The following is a 22040-nucleotide window of genomic DNA, read 5'->3' as shown; positions in this document are numbered from 1 at the left end:
TGTCAAAGGGTTTTTTGTGGTTGATTGCCACTGTTGATCCTGGCGCACAGGAGTTACAGACTGTGTGTCACTGCTTCTGCAATGCTTCTGATGTAACTTGTTTCTGACTATTACCATCAACGTTCCAGATAGTGGACTACGTGCGGCTGTACGACTACCACGCGGGCGTTGACGTCATCTACGACCTGACTGACAGCGACGTCAAGGAGGCGCTCTCGGTCATCAACTTCATGGAGTTCAAAGACTGCTATGAGATCATCAATGTGAGTTGAGACTTGAATCAGAGGGCTTTTCAGTCAGTTTCTAGGTAATTGGGACTAAAGGCCACACTCAGATAATAATTATTTAATTTTAACTTTAATAATTGAGAGCGTCCGTGGCCTAATAAGGTGCAGGTTCGATCCCGCGTGGAGGCGTGTACCAATGAGACATTTTCTGATCTCAAGTACATAATACGGACGCTCGTACGGTGAAGGAATACGAGAAAACCAGCACATGGTTGGTTCCAGACGTATTGACCTGTTCTTTCTTCTGGACTAGGTTGACTATGACTATTTGAAATCTTGTCCCAGGCTTTACAGTATTTAATGAGGTTACTTAGCTCTGAAAATACTGTATAAATCATCCATAACGGATTCAGAGGCCTAGTTTAATTATTGGCACGAATCTGGCAACAACTGTATGAAGTTATCTGAACATTCATTATTTTAAAGTCAATCATTAAATCCCTGAATGCGATCATCAGTTAAAATAGAAGTCTTTGAATGCGATACGTTAGAGCTTGGCTCGTGAGGTCGTGGTTTTGATTCAAGGAAGTCAAGTTTATATCGATCAATGTATCGGATGGGCATATAAGAAGTCCGTCCTGCGCTTGATCTCTTGCCAATCATGTCGGTTGTCTATCCCACTGGGTTATGAGAGTATCCAAAGAGGAAGTGCTTCTCAGTTCAAGTCGACCTGAACTCAATAATCTAACTCAAAGTTAAAATGAGTCACATAGGTCTCACTATCTGACTAAAATCATTGTTGACTTAACAATTTTTCTTCCAAACCCACAGCACAGCTACTCGCTACGGGTGAGGCGATACATAGTGATAACCCCATCAAAATGGGTCGAGCCGCTAGTGAACGTGTTCAAGACATTCATGAAGAAGAAGATCGCTGACCGCATAATGGTGCTGAAGGACCACACTGAGCTGTATCAGTTCTACACCAAGGATATACTGCCGAAGGAGTATGGGGGGGATGAGAGATCTCTGAAGGAGTTGCAAGGTTGGTTAAATTGAATTTAAATATAATACGTACACTCCGTGCCCGAGCTACGAGATATTTTACGTGGGAGAGCCATGCTTCGGTACGAATGGGCCGGCTTGACCAGAGAAATACCACGTTTTCAAACGTTCAAAACCGGCGTGAAACAGCGCTTGCGCTGTGTTTTGCCGAGTCAGTGAGTTTACCGGAGGCCCAATCCCCTGCCCTATTCCCTTTTCTACCCTCTCCTATTACCCTATTCCCTCTTAAAAGGCCGGCAACGCACCTGCTGCTCTTCTGATGCTGTGAGTGTCCATGGGCGACGGATGTTGCTTTCCATCAGGTGACCCGTTTGCTCGTTTGCCCCCTCATTTCATTAAAAAAAATATTGAATGCTATGGGCTGTTTACATTCAGCCCGAAAGTGGGAAGGAGAGTGAGAGGGAAAGTGGCAGCGCGACTCGCGAGAATGTGATAATCACTGCGCTGCCACTCATCATGCCGATGCCGCTGCCCGACGCGGCAGTAGAGGGCTGAGTGACGCTCACTCGCGTCGCCGCAGGGCAGTATTGCCGGCAGCTCACTGACCTCCATTATACAAGTACGCTGGACTTATGATACCCTTTGAAATGACAGCTATTTTTTGTGCCTATTTGAAGCGGGATCAGCGCCCCCAATGCGGGCGAAGAGAACTAAATCTGACGTAAATTGCAAATGGCCGCTTAATCGTTATTGGTTGTCACATGGTTGTCATCACTAGTATTAGTTCCAAGTACTCTCACTACTGCTATCAGCGCCAATATGGCGACTTTCAAACGTCATTTTTACGTCAGATTTAGTTCTCTTCCGCATTGGTCACTAATTCCACTTCAAATAGGCACAAAAGCAGGTGGGTATCATAAGTCCAGCGTACTTGTATAATGGAGGTCAGTGCGGCAGCGGGAAAGCAGCGGCAGTGGTAGATTGTATACGGTCCATAAAAATAGGAGTCCGTTCGACGTTCGCCAACGTACCTGTAATATTTTTTAATAGAACGTGTGCAGCATGTTGGATTTTGGTTGGCTTATTTACTGCACTTTTTTTTTTTATGAAATAAGGGGGCAAACGAGTAAACGGGTCACCTGATGGAAAGCAACTTCCGTCGCCCATGGACACTCGCAGCATCAGAAGAGCTGCAGGTGCGTTGCCGGCCCTTTAAGAGGGAATAGGGTAATAGGGGAGGGTAGGGGTGGGAAGGGAAGGGAATTGGGGAGGACAAGGAAGGGAATTGGGCCTCCGGTAAACTCACTCACTCGGCGAAACACAGCGCAAGCGCTGTTTCACGCCGGTTTTCTGTGAGAACGTGGTATTTCTCCGGTCGAGCCGACCCATTCGTGCCAAAGCATGGCTCTCCCACGTATAAAGCATTCTTATCAGTTCTGGTGATACATAAAATGCTATACCAATATTCCAGACGAGCTGTTCGGGCACGCAGCATCACCCAAGCACCGGGAGTTCAGGGAGAAGCTGTTTGAAGCTCGGACGGACGAGACCAAGCGCTCGCCGGACGCGTTCAGCGAGCTATATGCCGGCACTACCGGCACCTTTCGAGCGCTTACCCTGGACTAGGAGTTGGCAGATGTTGGCACATTCCGAGGGCTTAGCCCGGACTAGGAGTTTGCAGATGCTGATGCTGGCACCTTCCGAGCGCTTACTCTAGACTAGGAGTTGGCAGATGCTGGCACCTTCTGAGCGCTTACTCTGGACTAGGAGTTGGCAGATGCTGGCACCTTCTGAGCGCTTACTCTGGACTAGGAGTTGGCAGATGTTGGCACCTTCCGAGCGCTTACTCAGGACCATGGGTTGGCAGATCCTGGCACCTTCCGATCGCTTACCCTGGACTAGGAGTTGGCAGATGCTGGCACCTTCCAAGCGCTTACCCTGGACTAGGAGTTGGGAGGTGCTGAGGTGTTTAAAGGAATATTTTGAAGATGCTGCCATTTTCTGGACACTTACCTCTCTAAGTTTTAAGAAATTAGTCAATATTGGCACTTTAACTGTAGCTGTAAGCTACGTAATAATTATTTAGTAATCTATGATTTAACTGCCGCACCCAGAGAAGTTACGTAATATGATTGGTTAGCTTTAATTTAATAAAAAAATTTACACACACAAACAACATGCATTTTCTGTCAGGCTCTTCATTAAATTAAAATTAAGTTATCATTAAAAGGCCGCAGCAAAAAATAGTGACCGCATCTTGCAGTCGTCGACACCGGCTGCAAGATGCGGTTCCCGCACGGCGATCTGCAGTTTCCATACTAAATTCATTCCGGCATACACGGACCGCTCGAGCAGTTCTTGAGCGGTCGGAGCATACGCTCCACGCGACCGCTCTAGAGCAGTCGCTCCCGACTGCAACTTGTGGTCCGTCTATGGTCAGTCTAAGAGCAGCGAGAAAATAGAGAAATTGACATGCTGATACTTTTCAAGCGACAAGCACTTATATCCTGGACTAAGTTTAGAGTTCGCCTCCGTGGTCTAGTGGTATAGAGCGCGGCTCTTGACTCGGAGGTCGTGGTTTCGATTCCCGCATTGGAGACATGATATTTCCAAGTTTGGTTAGGACAATGCAGGGTGATCTCCTAATTGTCTGACAAGTAAGATAATCCATGCGTCGGATGGCCAGGTCGGGCAATAACTTCTATTTTTGATGTCGGGTCGGTCCTGCGCCTTATCTCTCGCCAGTCGTATCGGTCTTCCGTCCCACTGAGTTATGAGAGTAAAGGAATAGATACTGCTCTTGTGTACTGCGCACACACACGGGCACTATAAATGACAGTGTTAGTTTTTAAGTATATATAAAATATGTATGTTAGTTTTAAGGTATTTATTATATAATTATATGTATGTTAGATTTAAGGTATTTGTTATATGGGCCTCTGATGCCCGAATTAAATGATTTGATTTGATTTGATTTGATTTGAAATTACTTCTGCGTAGCTGGCCTAGTTTTAATGAAATTGGTGTGGGAGCTATTATTATAAGCTTAGAGTTATTTTAGGTTCGTCAAATTTTATAAGCGTGATCTGTGCGAGTTTAAATTACAAATTACAAAAAAAAAAGGAAACTAAATTCCAACAATTTGAGTAGGTTCCATTACAAGAAAAGTATTGTAAATAATATATAAATAAATAATAGTCTATACATTTTTCATGAAATATTTCACGTCATCATCTTATCAGCAAATTGTCAACGTGCGGCACGTGCCGACTGGGCGTCAAAAAAAGAGTGTTGCTGTCATGTATCACACGTCTCTTTTTACCACGCAGTGTTACTGATAGTGACATCTCTCTTGCTCAGACCTTTGTTTCTCTATTCCGCTAGGTATATTAACGTTATGATAAGTATCATATTTTTGACAGGGAGTCAATGACCGCTACCGCCAAGTTACGCCGAGTGAACCTTAGGTTTTACTACTGTCTACTGGTAAATGTTGGTTTGGCTTAGAGCGTGGCTCTTCACTCGGAGGTCGTGGGTTCGATTCCCGCTTTGGAAACATCTTATTTCTAAGTTTGCTTAGGACAGTGCAGGCTGATCACCTGATTGTCTGACAAGTAAGATGATCCATGCGTCGGATGGGCATGTAAAAAGTCGGTCCTGCGCCTGATCTCTCGCCGGTCGTGTCGGTCTTCCGTCCCACTGGGTTATGAGAGTAAAAGGAATAGAGAGTGCTCTTGTGTACTGCGCACACACTTGAACACTATAAAATTACTTCTGCGTAACTGGCCTAGTCACCAAAACCAGTGTCGGAGTTATTATTATATAATATATAGCTAAGAACACTCGTACAAAAAACTAGATCAAAATGGGTAAACGAGCACACTTTTGAATGCTAGGATGCTACATAACACACAAACAGAGAGAAAGAGAGAGAAAGAATGACAGATAGCAGACAGAGACATCAAAATTTTTAACACCTGTCATTTTGTCGGGGATTAAAAAGAGTTTTCGTAGTGCCTTGTAGTAAAAGATTTCAAAGCGCGTGTTGCTTCTTTTATTATGTTCGTACTTTCCTAACCCCTGAACCTAACTTGACTACATACTTAAACCTAGATCTCAAAATCTGTTAGGTCTAGAAAACTGTTTTTTTTACATAAGTAACTTCAGCTCATGAAGATTAAATAGTCAAGACGAAAAAACGATTACTGAAAAAATGTTCAATAGTTTTTTTTTTTTACAAAAAAAACTTGTTTTAGACACATTTTTGCTTAGATCTTCGAAGTTTGCTGTCTTTTCTTTAATATTTTTTAATATCTAAAAAGGCATTGATAAAACCTAAATTTGCTTAAAATACTTTTTTCATAATCATTAAAGTTTGTCTTTTATTCAAGTAAAACTAACTTGGCGATGAATCCGCGTCTTCCTTTTTCACCTGGCATATGTTATTTTGACTCGATTTAATTGATGTATAAAATAACGACGATCAGAAAACTATAAAATTGCAGGCGCAAAGGTTCGGCTAGTACGCTTTCAGTCACACACTTTGCGGCTGCAATTTTATAGTTTTTTGATCGTCGTTTTTTTATACATCAATTTACATCAAATCAAAACGAAACGCCCTAGATATATTCTTTGTCTTTAATTCAGTTCAAAAATTATCTGACAATTCCAAATAATTTGGACATAGTATGGCAATTTCGTTCAAAGAAGAGGTAGCTTTGGGATTTTTTTCTATCGAGTGAAGTTCATGATATTGGTGATGGAATATAAATTCCACTGTGTTAGATCCTTAACTAACACATATATTTTTTCAGAATTTCAATTACTATATTTTTATGTCTCCTGTCACTTTTAAATCTTGAATATCGTCCGTTTTTGGGAATACAGGGCCGCGGAATACACAACCGCGACCCTGCCAGATCAATAGAGGCTTTACCTCAGGTCCTAAAGATTACGTTCATGGGGCGGCGGAAATGAAGTGGCCTACTCTCATAAAAAATATAAATCTATAAGTAAGTACTAATATAATTGTAAAGCGGAAGAGTTTGTTTGTTTATAATTATGAACGCGCCAGGAACCACTGGCCCGATTTGAAAAATTCTTTCGTGTTAGATAGCTCATTTATCGAGGAAGGCTATAGACTATAATATATAATCTATATATTATCACGCTAAGCCTAATAGGAGCGAAGAAACACAGGAAAATATGGAAAAAAACGGGGAAAATTATTTGAAAGGGCTTATCTCGCGAACTACTGGAACAATTATAATTGTCATGTTATTTGGTACAGATAAAAAGTCGACCACGTGAAGGATCATATTGGTTATTTTCTAGTTCGGCAATGCGTAAAGTAATAATAATTAGGTGGTGGAATAGTTCTAAAATATTAAAAATATATAATATATAATAGTATAATTTTTTAACAATAACTTAATTGTTGCATAAAAAAGAGACAGTGAAATCGGTTCAGCTGATCACGAGTTTCGATGAGACTAACAAAAATTTCAATTAATTTTTATTTAAATACATAAAACACTGTCACACCAACATTTTAAAGGCAAAAGTTTGTGATTGCTTTAGTTTGTTTGTTCTAAATATGCAAAAAACTACTGAACTTTTGATTAAATATGGCAGTAACCTACCTACCTACCTACCGACTTTTTATGGCCAAAAAGTATTAAGTGTAAGTATCCTGATGGTACACTGTAATATATTATTATAAAAATCATTAACAACTATATAGGTTATAATTTATAACCTATAACATAGTTGTTTACATGGGCGTACCCAGGTTCTGGGCCAGGAGAGGGGCAAATTACCCAGGTTCTGGTGCCAGGGGAGGGGGGCAAATCAGATTTTTCATAAGCTAGATGTTTATAAAGAATAAAAAATTAATATTTTTTAGTTAAAATATTGTATTGCAAACAAATGGTATAGATAAAAGTACTAGATAATATACTTAGTAGGGACGTCAACATGATCCAGGGGGGGCAGCTGCCCCCCCCCCTGCCCCCCCCCCTCGGTACGCCTATGAACCGTTTATGATTTTCTGACAAGATGGTTCCTAGCACGTAGAGTATAGCAATTTTAATACCACACGTAAGTGCAAAAGTCAATATAATATTGTTAATAAGTAAGTAATATGATTTATTTTACACTATAAATTGATTATATTTTATTTTTATTTATTTATTTAAATCGGGCATCTTGGCCCATATTACTTATATATACTTTATAGACTAACATACTTAACATTTATACTAAAACTAACACTAAGCACTAAACACGTATTGTCTGCGACGTGGGGCGCGACTCCAATCGGATAGAACTCCTCCTTCTCGAAGGTCGGTAGATGATGCGTCGGGACCCTCACCACAAAGGAGCTAAAATTCACTTTGTGGCCGGACTCCAAGCTCTCGACCCTCAAGACGAAGTGGGTCTTGCTCCTGATGTAGTCCACGACCTGCTCGGCCGTCGTGGACCAGTGCAGCCTGGACACATATATTTATGGACGCATCACACCACGTCAGTCTGGCCCCGTGCTAAGTACCTAAAGGACTTGTGTTACAGGTACCAGACAACGGAAATATATTTAATACTTTTATATTATACATATATTTAAGATTTTTATTATATCATACACATATTTATTATACATCCAGACCCGGGAACATTGAAAACTTTTTGTTCCGTCGGCGGGATTCGAACCCGCGACCTCCGGCTTGAGCTACCGACGCGCTCACCACTGAGCCACAGAGGTCGTCAAACATACAGCGGCGTCGCTGGAGTCTCACTAATATTATAAATGCGAAAGTCTTTCTCTCTGTACCTGTTTCTCTGCCTGCTTGACTTAGACAGCTCTTCTGATGCTGCGAGTGTCCATGGGCGATGGAAGTTGCTTTCCATCAGGTGACCCGTTTGCTCGTTTTTATTTCATAAAAAAAAAGAAAGATTCTAATTTCTGGTGTACCTCCAAAAAAATTATTTTTTCTAGATGTAAGTAGGTACCTTATTAAACACAAAAAGTTCGCGAAACACTGGTCTAGTAACATACAAGTCCGCAACGACCTAGACCTTGGTCGATTTCGAGAATTGTTCACCAGACACGAAACATACATACATCATTAAATATAATTCTCGTGTTACAGTGTTTGTTATTCCGAAACGGCTTGACTTATTTTAGTGAAGTTTTCAAATTGTAAGTATACTTAAATCAAATGAAATCAAATACTTAATTAGTTAATTTTTTAACAATTTCTTTTTTAAGTTGCAATTAAGATACCCACAACTGGTTCGGGAATATGGAATGAATATTCATTCTATCTATCGCACTATCTATATAGATATGAGAATAACAATTATTGCAATGTACTAAAATATTAAGACGTGGCTTAGACAAAATTATGCAATGATTTCCCAAAAAAATCTTAATAAAACAAAAAGTTACATCGTTTAAAGATAGGCAACGAAAATGTGAGGCCTATCAGTTAACTGTGATAATAGACCATAGTCATTAGTCTATAATTATTAATAATAATCTTCAATAAAGGCAGGGTTGGTTACAACTTACAGGGTTAAAGTACAATAATCATAATAGTAATAGGTCTACCAGAATCTGATGGCAGATGGCAGATTTTCAAAAGATGTCCTTGATTATTGGATAAATTTATATATTTGCATGTTTTACTCACAGAATCAGCCGCTTTAAGGGAAAAAAGGATCAAAATGTTTTATTCCATAATTATTGCAAATACAGGGGTAATCCCCTGTATTGCTAGAGACAATTAATTTTCTCATTTTTTGCCATCAGATTTTGGTAGACCTATATTATTGCTTACTCAATTTAATATTAATTTTAGTTAAAAGTTATTAACGGGTACAATTGTTGGCTACAACTAGTTTATTTGTATAAAACAGGTTGAATTAATTTACAATCTGTTAGGTACATTCGATAACTGACTTTTGACGAGAGCGCACTTAATCTTCAAAATATAAATCATTGCTTTAATAAAAAAAAAAAAACAAACGTCAACAGTTTTCTAAATTCAAGAAGTTCCACATACAATTTAAATTCGATTTTTTTTAAATAGTTCCATAGATAACAAAGTTTTTTTAATAATGGAGTATTTGCCAACGGAGAGCGTGCTGAAGATCCGTTCGTCAGCCGTAGAGGCTGTGAGGAAGGAGGTGAACCTGCACAGACCTGGAGAGATGGAGGAAGCAGTCAGGATCCTGGATGAGTGGATACACCAGCAGCCGCACTATATTTATAAGGAAATACGTAAGTTTTTTATGAACTTATTGTCTCCAACTTTGTTGTGTGAGAAGCATACATTTTTCGGGATAAAAACAATCCTACATTTTTTTTAATGAAATAAGAGCAAATTGTAGTATGGTGTCATAATATAATAACTGAAAGGAAAAAAATATTCGTGAAATTTAGTTTCTATGATGTATCTTTGTAATTTTTTTCTGTTGTGAATATGATATTATTGTGTTTTCGCTTATTTACGGACCCTCGGAAATATAATGTAGTATAATAATAATAATAATAAAAGCTTTTATTCACTGACCACTTAAATTTTACAGGGTATACTTAACATTAAAAGTACAGTTGTTACTTGTTACATAACTTAATTTGAACTAAAACTTAGACTAATCAGCAACCAATTTGTTGGTTGTTCCTTTGACATATTATATTCTTCCAATCTTCTCTATTACGAGCTAGCCTTCTCCATCCTTTTGGTAGATCGTCCTTCCATTGTTTGATTTGGCGCCCTTTCCGCGTGGTGTGAAGCGTCCATAGATATTATTATTATTATTATCTATTATTATATACCTAGCGGAATAGAGAAACAAAGGCCTGAGCAAGAGAGATGTCACTGTCAGTAACACTGCGTGGTAAAAAGAGACGTGTGATACATGACAGCAGCACTCTTTTTTTGACGTCCAGTTGGCACGTGTCGCTCGTTGACAATTTAATCTCATAGAATTAATGTTCAATTATGCTTGTGTAGGTAAGTGTATACGTACACATATTTTTCACACAGATGAAAACAAATGAAATGAAGTCAAAATAATGTCAAAATTACAGTAATAAATTCAAATATAATTCATATATTCTTGGATACTATAAACTAACTTATTTATTTTTTTAAGTGTCTACATGTTGCCATTAAAGATTACGAGCCAAAAATACCAAAAAAATCACGTTTGTCGCATATGGGATTTTAACTTTCAATATTAACTTTATTTTGTTTTTAGTATTTTTTGTTATAGCAGCACCAGAAATACATAATCTGTGAAAAGTCTAGCTATTGCGGTTCTTGAGATACAGCCTGGAGACAGACAGACGGACTGACAGACATATCAAAGTCTCAGTAATAGGGTCCCATTTTTACCCTTTGGGTACGAAACCCTGAAAAGAAACAATTCGTAGATTATTATCAAGTATAATGTGAATTATCTATACTAATATTATAAATGCGAAAGTATCTCTGTCTGTCTGTCTGTCTGTCTCGCTTTCATGCCAAAACTACTGAACCGATTGTAATGAAATTTTGTACACAGATAGTTTAAAGCCTGAGAAAGGACATAGGCTACTTCTTACTGGAAAAAGGGGTTGTAAGGGGGTGTTTATGCGTAAATTTGTTCAAATTAAGTTAGTTCCAAAAACTGGAACAAATGGCGCCAAGAGTCGCCTAGATCGCGTTATCGCTTGCTCATATGTATTTCTATAAGAGGTGGTATCATGTTGAGTTAATATTTGCGATTCTTTCGATTGTTAAACATGTTATTAAATAACTCATCTACCAACATAGATATCAGAAACAGTCTACCAATAATAAATAGTTTATGGGCATTGGGCAAAGCTAAGGTTGTGTAATGCATTATGCAGCTAAGTTGTGTAACGCTAAATAAGCTTTAAAATTTGGTATAAAAAAGTTTAATTAAGTAAAAAAAAAACATATTATGTGCACACTACACGGCTGTTTTGGGTATTTTGATTTAAGAGGTACCAGGGTTTTAAAAAGCTTTTGACACCAATTTTGTTGACACCGCGCGCTATAAACTGAAGTCCACGCGGACGAAGTCGTGGGCAACAGCTAGTATAGCTATAAATTTAAAAATCATCAATTTTGCTTTAGTCGCCTCCTTAATGCGGTCGTAAGTTAAGTTTTTTTTTACCAACATAAATGACGTACAGACGGAAATAATTACTATATATTATACAAAACATACAATGTAGATTGCGATCTGGCCTTTTCATAAAAATAAAAAAAACTCGTAAGTATATATTTTTTGTCGTCCTCCCCGAAATGCTATTTTCCACCCAATTAGTGTTGAAATAAATTAGAATTTAAACAATTGCGCGCAATAATAAGTATTTTTCCTCATTGTTATAATAATCATTAATCCTATAATATTTGAATTTTAAAACCATATGTCATAATTGGCGTTTGAAAAAATATCTCGATTGAAATATTATGACTGTAAATATTAAGCCATATACCGGAGTTCGGAGAGGTCCACCTGTGCAGGTATCCGCATGTAGACCGGCGCAAAATCGAAAATCAATAAAATTTTCTTTCGAGTAAGAGTAGGTTAACACGGCACAATCCTGCACTTTTTTTGCGGTATACGTCTTAACAATTATATAAGACGACTAGCTGTTGCCCGCGACTTCATCCGCGTTAACATAGTATAATAACAAAGATAGATAGTTTTCTCCTTTTTATTTTTGTGGTTCTTTATACAAAGGGTAAAAACGGAGGGTCCGTTTTTACCCTGTTAAGCAAACGTCAAACGCAAACGTCAATAAACTTTCATGTGTCCAACTCAAGAAATGACGGACTTTCATTGAAATTTTCTACCCCAATTTCACCCCCTTGGTGGTAGAATTACCAGAAACACTTAAATACGTATCCATTCATTTTTAATCAGTAGCACAAAAATAAAGTTTCATGTTTCTAACTCAAGAAATGAGGGACTTTCATTCAAACTTTCAACTCCAATTTCACCCCCTTGGGGGTAAAATTTCTAAAAACGCTTAAATACCTATCCATTCATTTTTAATCAGCAGTCCAAAAATAAACTTTCATGTTTCTAACTTAAGAAATGACGGACGTTTTAAACTTTCAACCCCTATTTCACCCCCTTGGGGGTAGAATTTTCAGAAACGCTTAAACACGTATCCAATCATTTTTAATCAGTAACCCAAACATAAGCCAACAGCTCAGCGGATTGCGCTGATCTCACCAGCAAAATCCAGCTTCGCGTTCCAGCAGCCTCGAGAAGAAAGCGTGACCTACTGCATATTCAACACTATTGTACTAATTATCGCCAAAATTCTTATATGATCAGGGCTAGTAGAATGTTTAATGAAATATCTCGAATAATTGATGTGGATCTATTCTTTACCAATGTAACAACTTTTAAGAAATAATTTAATAATTTGTATTTTAATTGTAACCTGCGCAATTCTATTACTTAATACGTTATTACAATAATTCTTGTTCTGTTTTTCTAATTTTTTTCTAAAATTCTAAATAATTGTGACCATTGTCTATCGCTGCTTTGTTTTTATTAGCATTTTTCTATCTGTGGAAACTTTTAATTGGCCTTCTTGTATTGTATATTTAGATTCTATGTGTATGTTAGCTGTAAGTTTTCCAAAAATCAATAAAATAAAATAAAATTTCATGTTTCTAACTCAAGAAATAACGGAGTTTCATTCAAACTTTCAACCCCAATTTCACCCCCTTGGGGGTAGAATTTCCAAAAACGCTTAAATAAGTATCCATTCATTTTTAATCAGTAGCACAAAAATAAAGTTTCATGTTTCTAACTCAAGAAATGACGGACTTTCATTAAAACTTTCAACCCTTATTTCACCCCCTTCGGGGTAAAATTTTCAAAGTTCCTTCCTTAATGGGTGTCTACTTAATAAAACAAACCTACTCACCAAATTTCGTGGCTGTAACTTTTACAGTTTTTGCTCAGCGATGATGAATCAGTCAGTCAGTCAGTCAGTCAGTCAGGACATGTAATTTTATAAGTATAGATGAATTGTACTGCAACAAATCGACATCGAATCACAATCGAGGTGTGAATGGTTCTAAAGAATTCAAATTTAAATATTTTATTTGCCAGAATATGGTACAAAACGATGTTAATAATATTATATAATAGCGGCTGCGTTTCAGATGACGTTAATTTTGACCAAAACGTTCAAAACGTACCCTTCTGCCGTTCCATTTGGCGACCGGGTCACCGGGGTCGATTTGATCGCGGCTATGACGTCAATCACGACGTCATCATTTTCGCTCAAAACGACCCTTGACGAAGATGGGTCAAAGGAGGCGTCCTAGTTTTTTTTTAATTTTAACGTAACTATATCGCGAAAGCCGTGTTCGGAAAGTTTTCAGGAGAGATTAGAGACAAAGAAACTTTATATTATTTCATTACAAATAATATTTTAATTACTTAAATAAATTAAATAACATTTAATGAAATATTTTGATTGGATAATAAATTGTTTGATAAATTAAATACATTAAATAACATTTTATAAATTCATTTATAACATTTTATAGATTGAATAATTACATTTTATAACTTCTATCTACATAAGCGCCTCTATTTATTCGTTAAGACGTATAGGTACTGCAAAAAACGTACAGGAAACGTGCAGGGTTGTGCCGTGTGAACCTGGCCTAACACCTGCGCAGGCATACGGCCTGTACGAATTACGTACGCACTAAGCCCTGGAAAAAATTTGGCAGGAAGGTTTAATTGCACCCTGTATAATAATTATTATAATATATACTCGTAAACGTGTGTATGCAGCCAGCCTCCGTATGCACAGTATTAACAAAAACACACTACTATATACAATACAAAGTTACTTAAGGACGTGAAGTCGGATGCCGATACAGCTTAAAATTAAGCTAACCCATATCCACCCACTTAAACCCTCCTTTTTAACCGACTAAAAAAAGAGGATGTCAAATCGACCCGTGTGTATGTGTGTAATATTTTCAGTACTGCTTTATTTTAGTTGTCGTTTAGGTTAGTCTATATCAGCGTCTGAACAAATGTGCCAAATTTCAAAAGAGTATAATTTATTGTACTAAGTAGAATTATGTTTTTATGTTTGAATTAGTTCGCATATCTCCGGAACTACAAGTCTTTCTTTTGTCATACTAGGTATTGTTCAACTTAGGGAATACTGTGGAATACTGCAAGTTCCATTAAAATCGGTTCAATAGTTTCTGGAATAGGTAATTTTAAATCTCTATACTTTAAATTACCTATTCCAAAATTCCAAAACCGAGTTCTTTGCACGTAATTATTACTCGGTTTTATCTATTTAAAATATTTTCCAGCGAGGCCCTACCTGGAGTCCACGATCGTGACCAACAAGGGTTCGGTGGAGAAGTCGAAGGCCATGATCGACAAGCTGTGCACGCTGCGGACCCTCATGCCGGACCAGTTCCAACCGATGGACGCGGAGAAGGCCCTGAAGGCTGTTAGAGACATCGCGTAAGTATCATAGAGAGCTTAGCAAGGGCTTTCCTTAATGTCACGAAGAGTACGTAGCTGTTTCCGCTTACGTGTGGGTGATCTAGAGCCTTAAAAAGTTCTTAGGAATTGTTGATTCGAGGTGTTCATTGAACTATGCGAGGCGTCATGATGCATATTTCTAAATGAGCCATTCAGCAAAAAATAAACTACTACTTAACCGTAACTCCGTTGCACGAAAATTCGTTTACCGCGCGGGAACCGTATATTTTAACAGAATAAAAACTGTTCTATGTCCTTTCTCGGGACTCAAAGTATCTCCGTACGAAATTCCAGCTAAATTGTAATTGCCTTTTTTGTTATCTATATTTTAAGCTCAATATAATATTGTTAGCTGTAAGCCACCCAAATAAAATAAATCGGTTCAGCTGTTTGGGCGTGAAGAACCCAAATAAAATAAAATAAAGGGTTTGGGCGTGAAGAGGTAACAGACAGACAGACAGACACACTTTCGCATTTATAGTATGGATAACAAAGACGCGCTTCGAAGACTTTAATGGCGCCATAGAAGATTTTGGCTCTAATTGCGGCCCACTACAAAATTTTAAGATAGCTGTCTGCAGCTGGACTGCTATAATAGTAGTGTAGTGCTGAAGTTCATAATATATCTTCACATTACAGGTACATGTGTTTCCTGCCAAAGCAGACGGAGGACTACTACAGGCTGGTCGTCATCAAGACCACGATCTACACCAAGGAGATCCTGCATCTCTTCTACAAAGCCTGCTACATGGTGAGACCTGAATTTGTAATTGTTTAGAACCTTTTAAATAGTTCATCTCGAACTAGTTCTAAATATTAAAATACGAGTAAAAGATAAATTTATGTGGGAGAGCCATGCTTCGGCACGAATGGGTCGGCTCGACCGGAGAAATACCACGTTCTTACAGAAAACCGGCGTGAAACAGCGCTAGCACTGTGTTTCGCCGAGTGAGTGAGTTTACCGGAGGCCCAATCCCCTATCCTATTCCCTTCCCTACCCTCCCCAATTCCCTTCCCATCCCTACCCTCCCCTATTACCCTATTCCCTCTTAAAAGGCCGGCAACGCACCTGCAGCTCTTCTGATGCTGTGAGTATCCATGGGCGACGGAAGTTGCTTTCCATCAGGTGACCCGTTTGCTCGTTTGCCCCCTTATTTCATAAAAAATAATAATAATGACGTTTTTTCGCCGTGCTGTTGTGCAGTGTGTGGTCTAGCGTTGTCCTGAAGCAGCAGTGGCCTAGAGCGATTGACCAGCCTTGGTTGTTTAGCAGCTATTTCTTCCATCATGGTTTGCAGTTGCTGACAATAGATATCTGCCGTAACCGTTTGGCTAGATTTTAGAAAGCTGTAGTGAACTGCACCGGCACCAGTCCACCAAACACTCACAAGTAACTTTTTCTGAGTCAATTTTCGCTTAGGGCAAGATTTGGCTGATTCTCCAGGGGACAGCCATTGCGACGAACGCTTCCGATTATCGTAAAGGATCCATTTTTCATCACAAGTGTCGGTTGAGCAATGTAACGCAGCAGTCGATGCGTGTTTTCTGTTTGGCATCACTATTGAGTGAAACTTGAAAGGTGGGTACCTCATGAATTGTCATGAGGTACCCACCTTTCAAGTTTTTTTTACCTTCCCAATTTGCTTCAAGTGGATTAAACCAGTTTTATCACTTACACCGAAGCCTGCTGCTAACTCTGAAGTGGTTTGCAATGGACCCGCTTCCACAATAGCCTTTAATTCTTCATTATTAATTTTGGTCTCGGGTCGTCTACGGGGCTTGTTCTGAACCGTGGTTTACCTCACGTCATGCTTTTTTCACATAAACTCAAAATTTATGTGAAAAAAAAAAAAAAATTTTTTTTTCACGAAATTCGGTGAAAACTTACCTTTTTATATAAGAAATATTTACGTTTTCACCTTATTATGAATTTATATCGAAAAAATATCCTAATTTTCAATCGAAAATTCACCCGTCAAAATATCAGTTTTTATAAATTAGAATCTATTAAGTAGTTGAAATCTCTACTTCCGATTCCGATTCAGAAAATTAAAAAAACCGGGCCAAGTGCGAGTTGAACTCGCCCATGAAGGGTTACGCAGCAGCAATAATGTTTATTTCTATGAAATTAACAGGTTTTTGATTTAATTTTATATTTCAGTTGATTTAAATGAATGTTAAATTAAGGTTTACCATTTATGACGTATAAAAAAAACTACTTGCTAGATCTCGTTCAAACCAATTTTCGTTGGTAGTTTTTATAGTAATGTATATCACATATTTTTTTTTAGAATTATCATGATACTTTAAAAGTTAGAGGGGGACACACATTTTACCACTTTGGAAGAGTCTTTCTCGCAAACTATTCAGGTTAGAATAAAATTATATTAGAAACCTCAATATGATTTTTTAAGATCTATCCATAAGTTAACCCCACACGCATAGGTTAAGATGAAAAAAAATTTTTTTTGTTTCAGGTACCTATGGGGACCCCCAAAAATTTTTAATATTTTTTCCATTTTTGTATCAAAATCTTATAACGGTTCACAGACTACACTACTTACCAAGTGTCAATAGTATAGCTTTTATAGTTTCGGAGAAAAGTGGCTGTGACATACGGACGGACGGACAGACAGACATGACGAATCTATAAGGGTTCCGTTTTTTTCCATTTGGCTACGGAACCCTAAAAATAAAAAAAAACTCAAATTAAAAAATTCTTTATTAATCATTATAAACAATAAAATCTATACTTACTTATAAAATAACATGTCCTGACTGACTGACTGATCCATCATCGCTGAGCAAAAACTGTTAAAGTTACAGCCACATTTTATTTATGTAATGCACAAAAACTATTAAACTATGCTTAAAAGAACGAATATTAAGTAAATTGAAAACGATATTTTAGTTTTAATTCTTAGTACAAAAACTTAAATGTTTACATTACAATAATTCTTCATCACCGAAATAAAACTAAGTAGGTACCTTGTACATAATTAATTACAGCAACTAAACATAATATAAATATAAGATAATATCTTTAAACGAGCAATTCTTGTATATATATAATTGGAATCTCGGAATCGGCTTCATGAAATTTAGTAAATAGGGTGTTTCGGGGGCGATAAATCGATCTAGCTAGGAATCATTTTTAGAAAATGTCATTTTATTCCTGTTTCATCGAATACCGAGCAAAGCTCGGTCAAATTGCTAGTATTAATTATATCCTCAACATTTTGTAGGTTTTATCCAAAATTACGTCCACTTAAAAATTGACAAAACGACGACTTGGCTTGAATACAAATGTGCCCCTTTTTGCTTAAACTAAATTAATTCGTCCAACCGCATTGTATTAATAATTATTATGATGACCAAAAATGATTCAATTCTAAGTACGAAAAATAAATGCATTTGGAAACAATAAATTCTAATAATATACTAGCCGCCCCGACACATGTTTTTCTGTCGCGAATATTTTGAACGCAATAAAATAATTATTCTCTTGCCTTTCCTAAAGTGATATTATTTTAACACAAAATTTATTAAATTTATGGATCCAGCATTACCTACAGAATGAATACACTCCAGAATATAAGCAAATTGGACTGAATGAAAATATTTCATGCTAAAACGCTTTTAAAGCTTGTTTTGACCAAAACCTATTATAAGATATAAATAAATGTTTTCTTAATTGGTTAAAAACACTGAGAAGAAGCGGCGTAAGAAACTTATACGAGTAAAAAGATGAGAAAATTGTTTTGTTTTGTAATGTTCTTTTTTTAATGATCAAAAATCACTGCATCTGCTTCTGTTGTTTCCTCATCCTTGATCCTTCTCCCACCGACGAGTGCCATTGACGTTCCAGTTGGTGGACTACGTGCGGCTGTACGACTACCACGCGGGCGTTGACGTCATCTACGACCTGACTGACAGCGACGTCAAGCAGGCGCTCTCGGTCATCAACTTCATGGAGTTCAAGGACTGCTATGAGATCGTCAATGTAAGTTTGCCTTCTGCGTTCGAGCGGTCAGTCACACGAGGAATTTTGGAGCGGTCCTCCTGTGTGAGTATCTAGGCTTGTCGAATAAATATCGATACTCAGAGTATCTTTAATTATAAGGTAATATAAAACAGAGAATGCAAAACTGACCCCTTGAAATGAGCGCTTAACCGCTTGACTGCTCGCTGTCTGATTCCACCCTTAGAGTACCTAAATTTAATAATTCCTTATCTTTTAATTATTGGCACGAATCTGGCAATAATTGTTTAAAGTTATCAGCTCAAAGTTCAATCACCAATCATTCAATCACAAAGGTTAGGTTAGCTCTTACATAGAGTTCGTGGTTTTTATTCAAGTAAGATGATCCATGCGTCGGATAGGCATGTAAGAAGTCCGTCCTGCGCCTGATCTCTCTCCAGCCGTGTCGGTCTTCCGTCCCACTGGGTTATGACTTATGAGAGTATCTTAAGGACGCTATCACAAAAATTATAACAAAAATTAGTAGGTCAGTACGAATATCGATGTTAAGGACATTAAAATAACATTAAATATCAGCGCGCCTTGTACAGTGGCGGTTACGACGCTCGCCGCGTTCTTGATAGGGCGAAAATGTATGAAGAAATCTTTGTTTTTCTTATCTATGGAAATGTTATTTATTTTTATATACATTTAGCTATATATTTAGCTTATATAGCTATTCGTACAGGGGACTAAATAAGCAACAATTTTTTTGTATATTTAATTTACTTAGTTCAGTGTATTTAGCTATAATGGTACCTAATCAAACCCCATTTTTTTATATTTTTCGATTATTGTGATGGTTAAAACGTAATTTATGTGAAAATTTTATATGTGGCTATAAAATTTTTATGATGTAGACGTGGAGATAAATATATTATCTTTTATTTGAAACCAAAATATCCTCGCAGTGTGACTCCTAATTCTTTAAAATGGTACCGGAAAATCCGCTGATATTTGTGAAAAAAATGTGATAGCGTCCTTAAGTGTTTCTCAGTTCAACTCGACCTGAACTCAAAATTCGGACTCAAAGTTAAAATTAGTCACATAGGTGACTAAAACCACTACCTGACTAAAACCACTGTTGGAAAAGGAAGGAAAGGAAGGAAGGAAGAAAGGAAAACCCGACTTATTTTTATATATTAGATTAAACACATCATACTTGAATCACTGTTGACTTAACAATTTTTCTTCCAAACCCACAGCACAGCTACTCGCTACGGGTGAGGCGATACATAGTGATAACCCCATCGAAATGGGTCGAGCCGCTAGTGAACGTGTTCAAGACATTCATGAAAAAGAAGATCGCTGACCGCATAATGGTGCTGAAGGACTACACTGAGCTGCACCAGTTCTACACCAAGGATATCCTGCCGAAGGAGTATGAAGGGGATGAGAAATCTCTGAAGGAGTTGCAAGGTTGGTTAACTTGTTATAATTATTGTTCATAAAGGAATGGATGAAATAAAACCTCTAACCCTTCCTTTTTTACCATAGTCTGGTAACCAAATCTGGTCTGCTAACATTTCAGACGAGCTGTTCGGGCACGCAGCATCGCCCAAGCACCGGGAGTTCAGGGAGAAGCTGTTTGAAGCCCGGACGGACGAGACCAAGCGCTCGCCGGACGCGTTCAACGAGCTATATGCCGGCACCACTGGCACCTTTCGAGCGCTTACCCTGGACTAGGAGTTAGGAGATGCTGGCACGTTCCGAGAGCTTACCCCGGACTAGGTTTAGAGTAGATAGCAGACACTTTCCGAGCACTTGCCCTGCCGGGCTAGCTAGTAGAAATGCGAAAGTATAGACAAACTGTGGAGATAAACTTAAGGTGAAGTTCCGAGATCTTTTTTCGTGCTGAAAAATTCAATTAAAATGCCACTTTATGACAGACTATAGTCCTAAAAATACAAATAATGTATCCTACTCTATGACATATACTATAGTCTGTCATAAAGTGGCATTTAAATTGAATTTTTGTCGGTCGCGATTAGCCGCGGTAAATATCGGAACGGACCTTAAGTTTATGTCCAGAGTTTGTCCATACTTTCGCATTTCTACTAGTGGCCGTGCTAGCCCGGCTGGACTAGGTACAGAGGAGTTGGCAGACACTTTCCGAGCGCTTACTTTGGACTAGGAGTTTGCAAAAGCAAGCATGTATAACTATAGGTACTAGTATCTTCCGACCAGTACTATCTTAGACTAAGGGCCTGTTTCACCACTTCCTGATAAGGCTATCTACCAATTAACTTGACAGATCAAGTATGGAGAATCTGTCAAAAATGTTGTGAATAGCCTATTAGGCACTTTATCAGAAAGTGGTGAAACAGGCCCTAAATGCTATTTGAGAAGTAGCCAGATGCTAGCACCTTTAGAGGACTTACCCTGGACTAGGATAAGAAGAATTGGCAAAAATTTAGAGCGTTTTATTACAGGATTATGTTTAAAAGAATTTGAAGATGCTGGCACTTTCTGAACACTTACCCTGAGTTAAGTTTAATGTTAAGAGACTTTATTTTAGATTCCTGAATAGTAAATCTTTATGAGCGTGATTTGCGCCGTGAGCGAGATTGGAACTTAGGGCCTTATCGCACTGGCGATTAGCGAGCGATTTGAAAGCGACGCGATTGCGTAGCGCACACGCCGCGATGACGCCGCGATTGCGTGGCGTGCACGCAGCTTGCCTTCGGCGTTTTGGACACTCAGCAGCAAAATGGATTCTGACGTCACTCCCTAGACGAGTCTACTATATATAATAATAATCTGTGTAGACGAGTGTACAAAATGGCGTCCACGCCACGCCGCGACGACGCTGCGCTGTCGCGACGTGCACGGTGCGCAATCGCGTCGCTTTCAAATCGCTCGCTAATCGCCAGTGTGATAAGGCACTTAGGTTCCATTATTAGAAAATAATTGTAAATAATAAAAATAATAGAGATAATTTTCGTGAAATATTCTCATCATCATCTCATCAGCAAAATATGGATCACAAATCATGATAACATCATGACGTAGTAACGTGTTATCTGACTAAGGGAGTATAAAGGAGGGTGTCAAAATAAGAAAGTGATGATATTTTAGGGTGTGTATGTGTAAGAGACACATACAGAGTCTATTTAAAGGTATTTTTTGTGATTTGTATGGGCAAGCGCCTCAGCGTCCTGGATTTGCCCATACAAAATTAATAAAAGTAACTCTTTCAGTTCACAGTGAACTCTATACAA

General features: G+C 38.1%; 1 protein-coding gene across 6 annotated transcripts in view; it reads left to right on the top strand.

The window, feature by feature from the left end:
- The window catches only part of LOC121736385, a 29750-nt gene extending 8446 nt beyond the window's left edge, over positions 1–21304 (top strand). The window contains exons 4-7 of one of the 6 annotated variants that reach the window (XR_006037003.1): positions 129–263; positions 1059–1272; positions 2704–3189; positions 21276–21304. Coding sequence is in view for 4 of the 6 variants with exons in the window: in XM_042127556.1 (XP_041983490.1) it covers positions 15438–15549; positions 18667–18801; positions 20025–20238; positions 20351–20505 (616 nt within the window). In the remaining 2 variants the exon portion in view is untranslated. Of the gene's footprint in view, positions 1–128; positions 264–1058; positions 1273–2703; positions 3382–15437; positions 15550–18666; positions 18802–20024; positions 20239–20350; positions 20609–21275 lie in introns of those variants that run through there. The other 5 variants (XR_006037002.1, XM_042127556.1, XM_042127557.1 and 2 more) reach the window with 5 other exon arrangements.
- Positions 21305–22040: the final 736 nt, after the last annotated feature.

The sequence above is a fragment of the Aricia agestis genome, chromosome 19, assembly GCF_905147365.1.
Source record: "Aricia agestis chromosome 19, ilAriAges1.1, whole genome shotgun sequence".
NCBI classification, from domain to species: Eukaryota; Metazoa; Arthropoda; class Insecta; order Lepidoptera; family Lycaenidae; genus Aricia; species Aricia agestis.
Note: the sequence above shows the minus strand (reverse complement) of the source record. Positions and strands in the feature narration are given on the sequence as shown.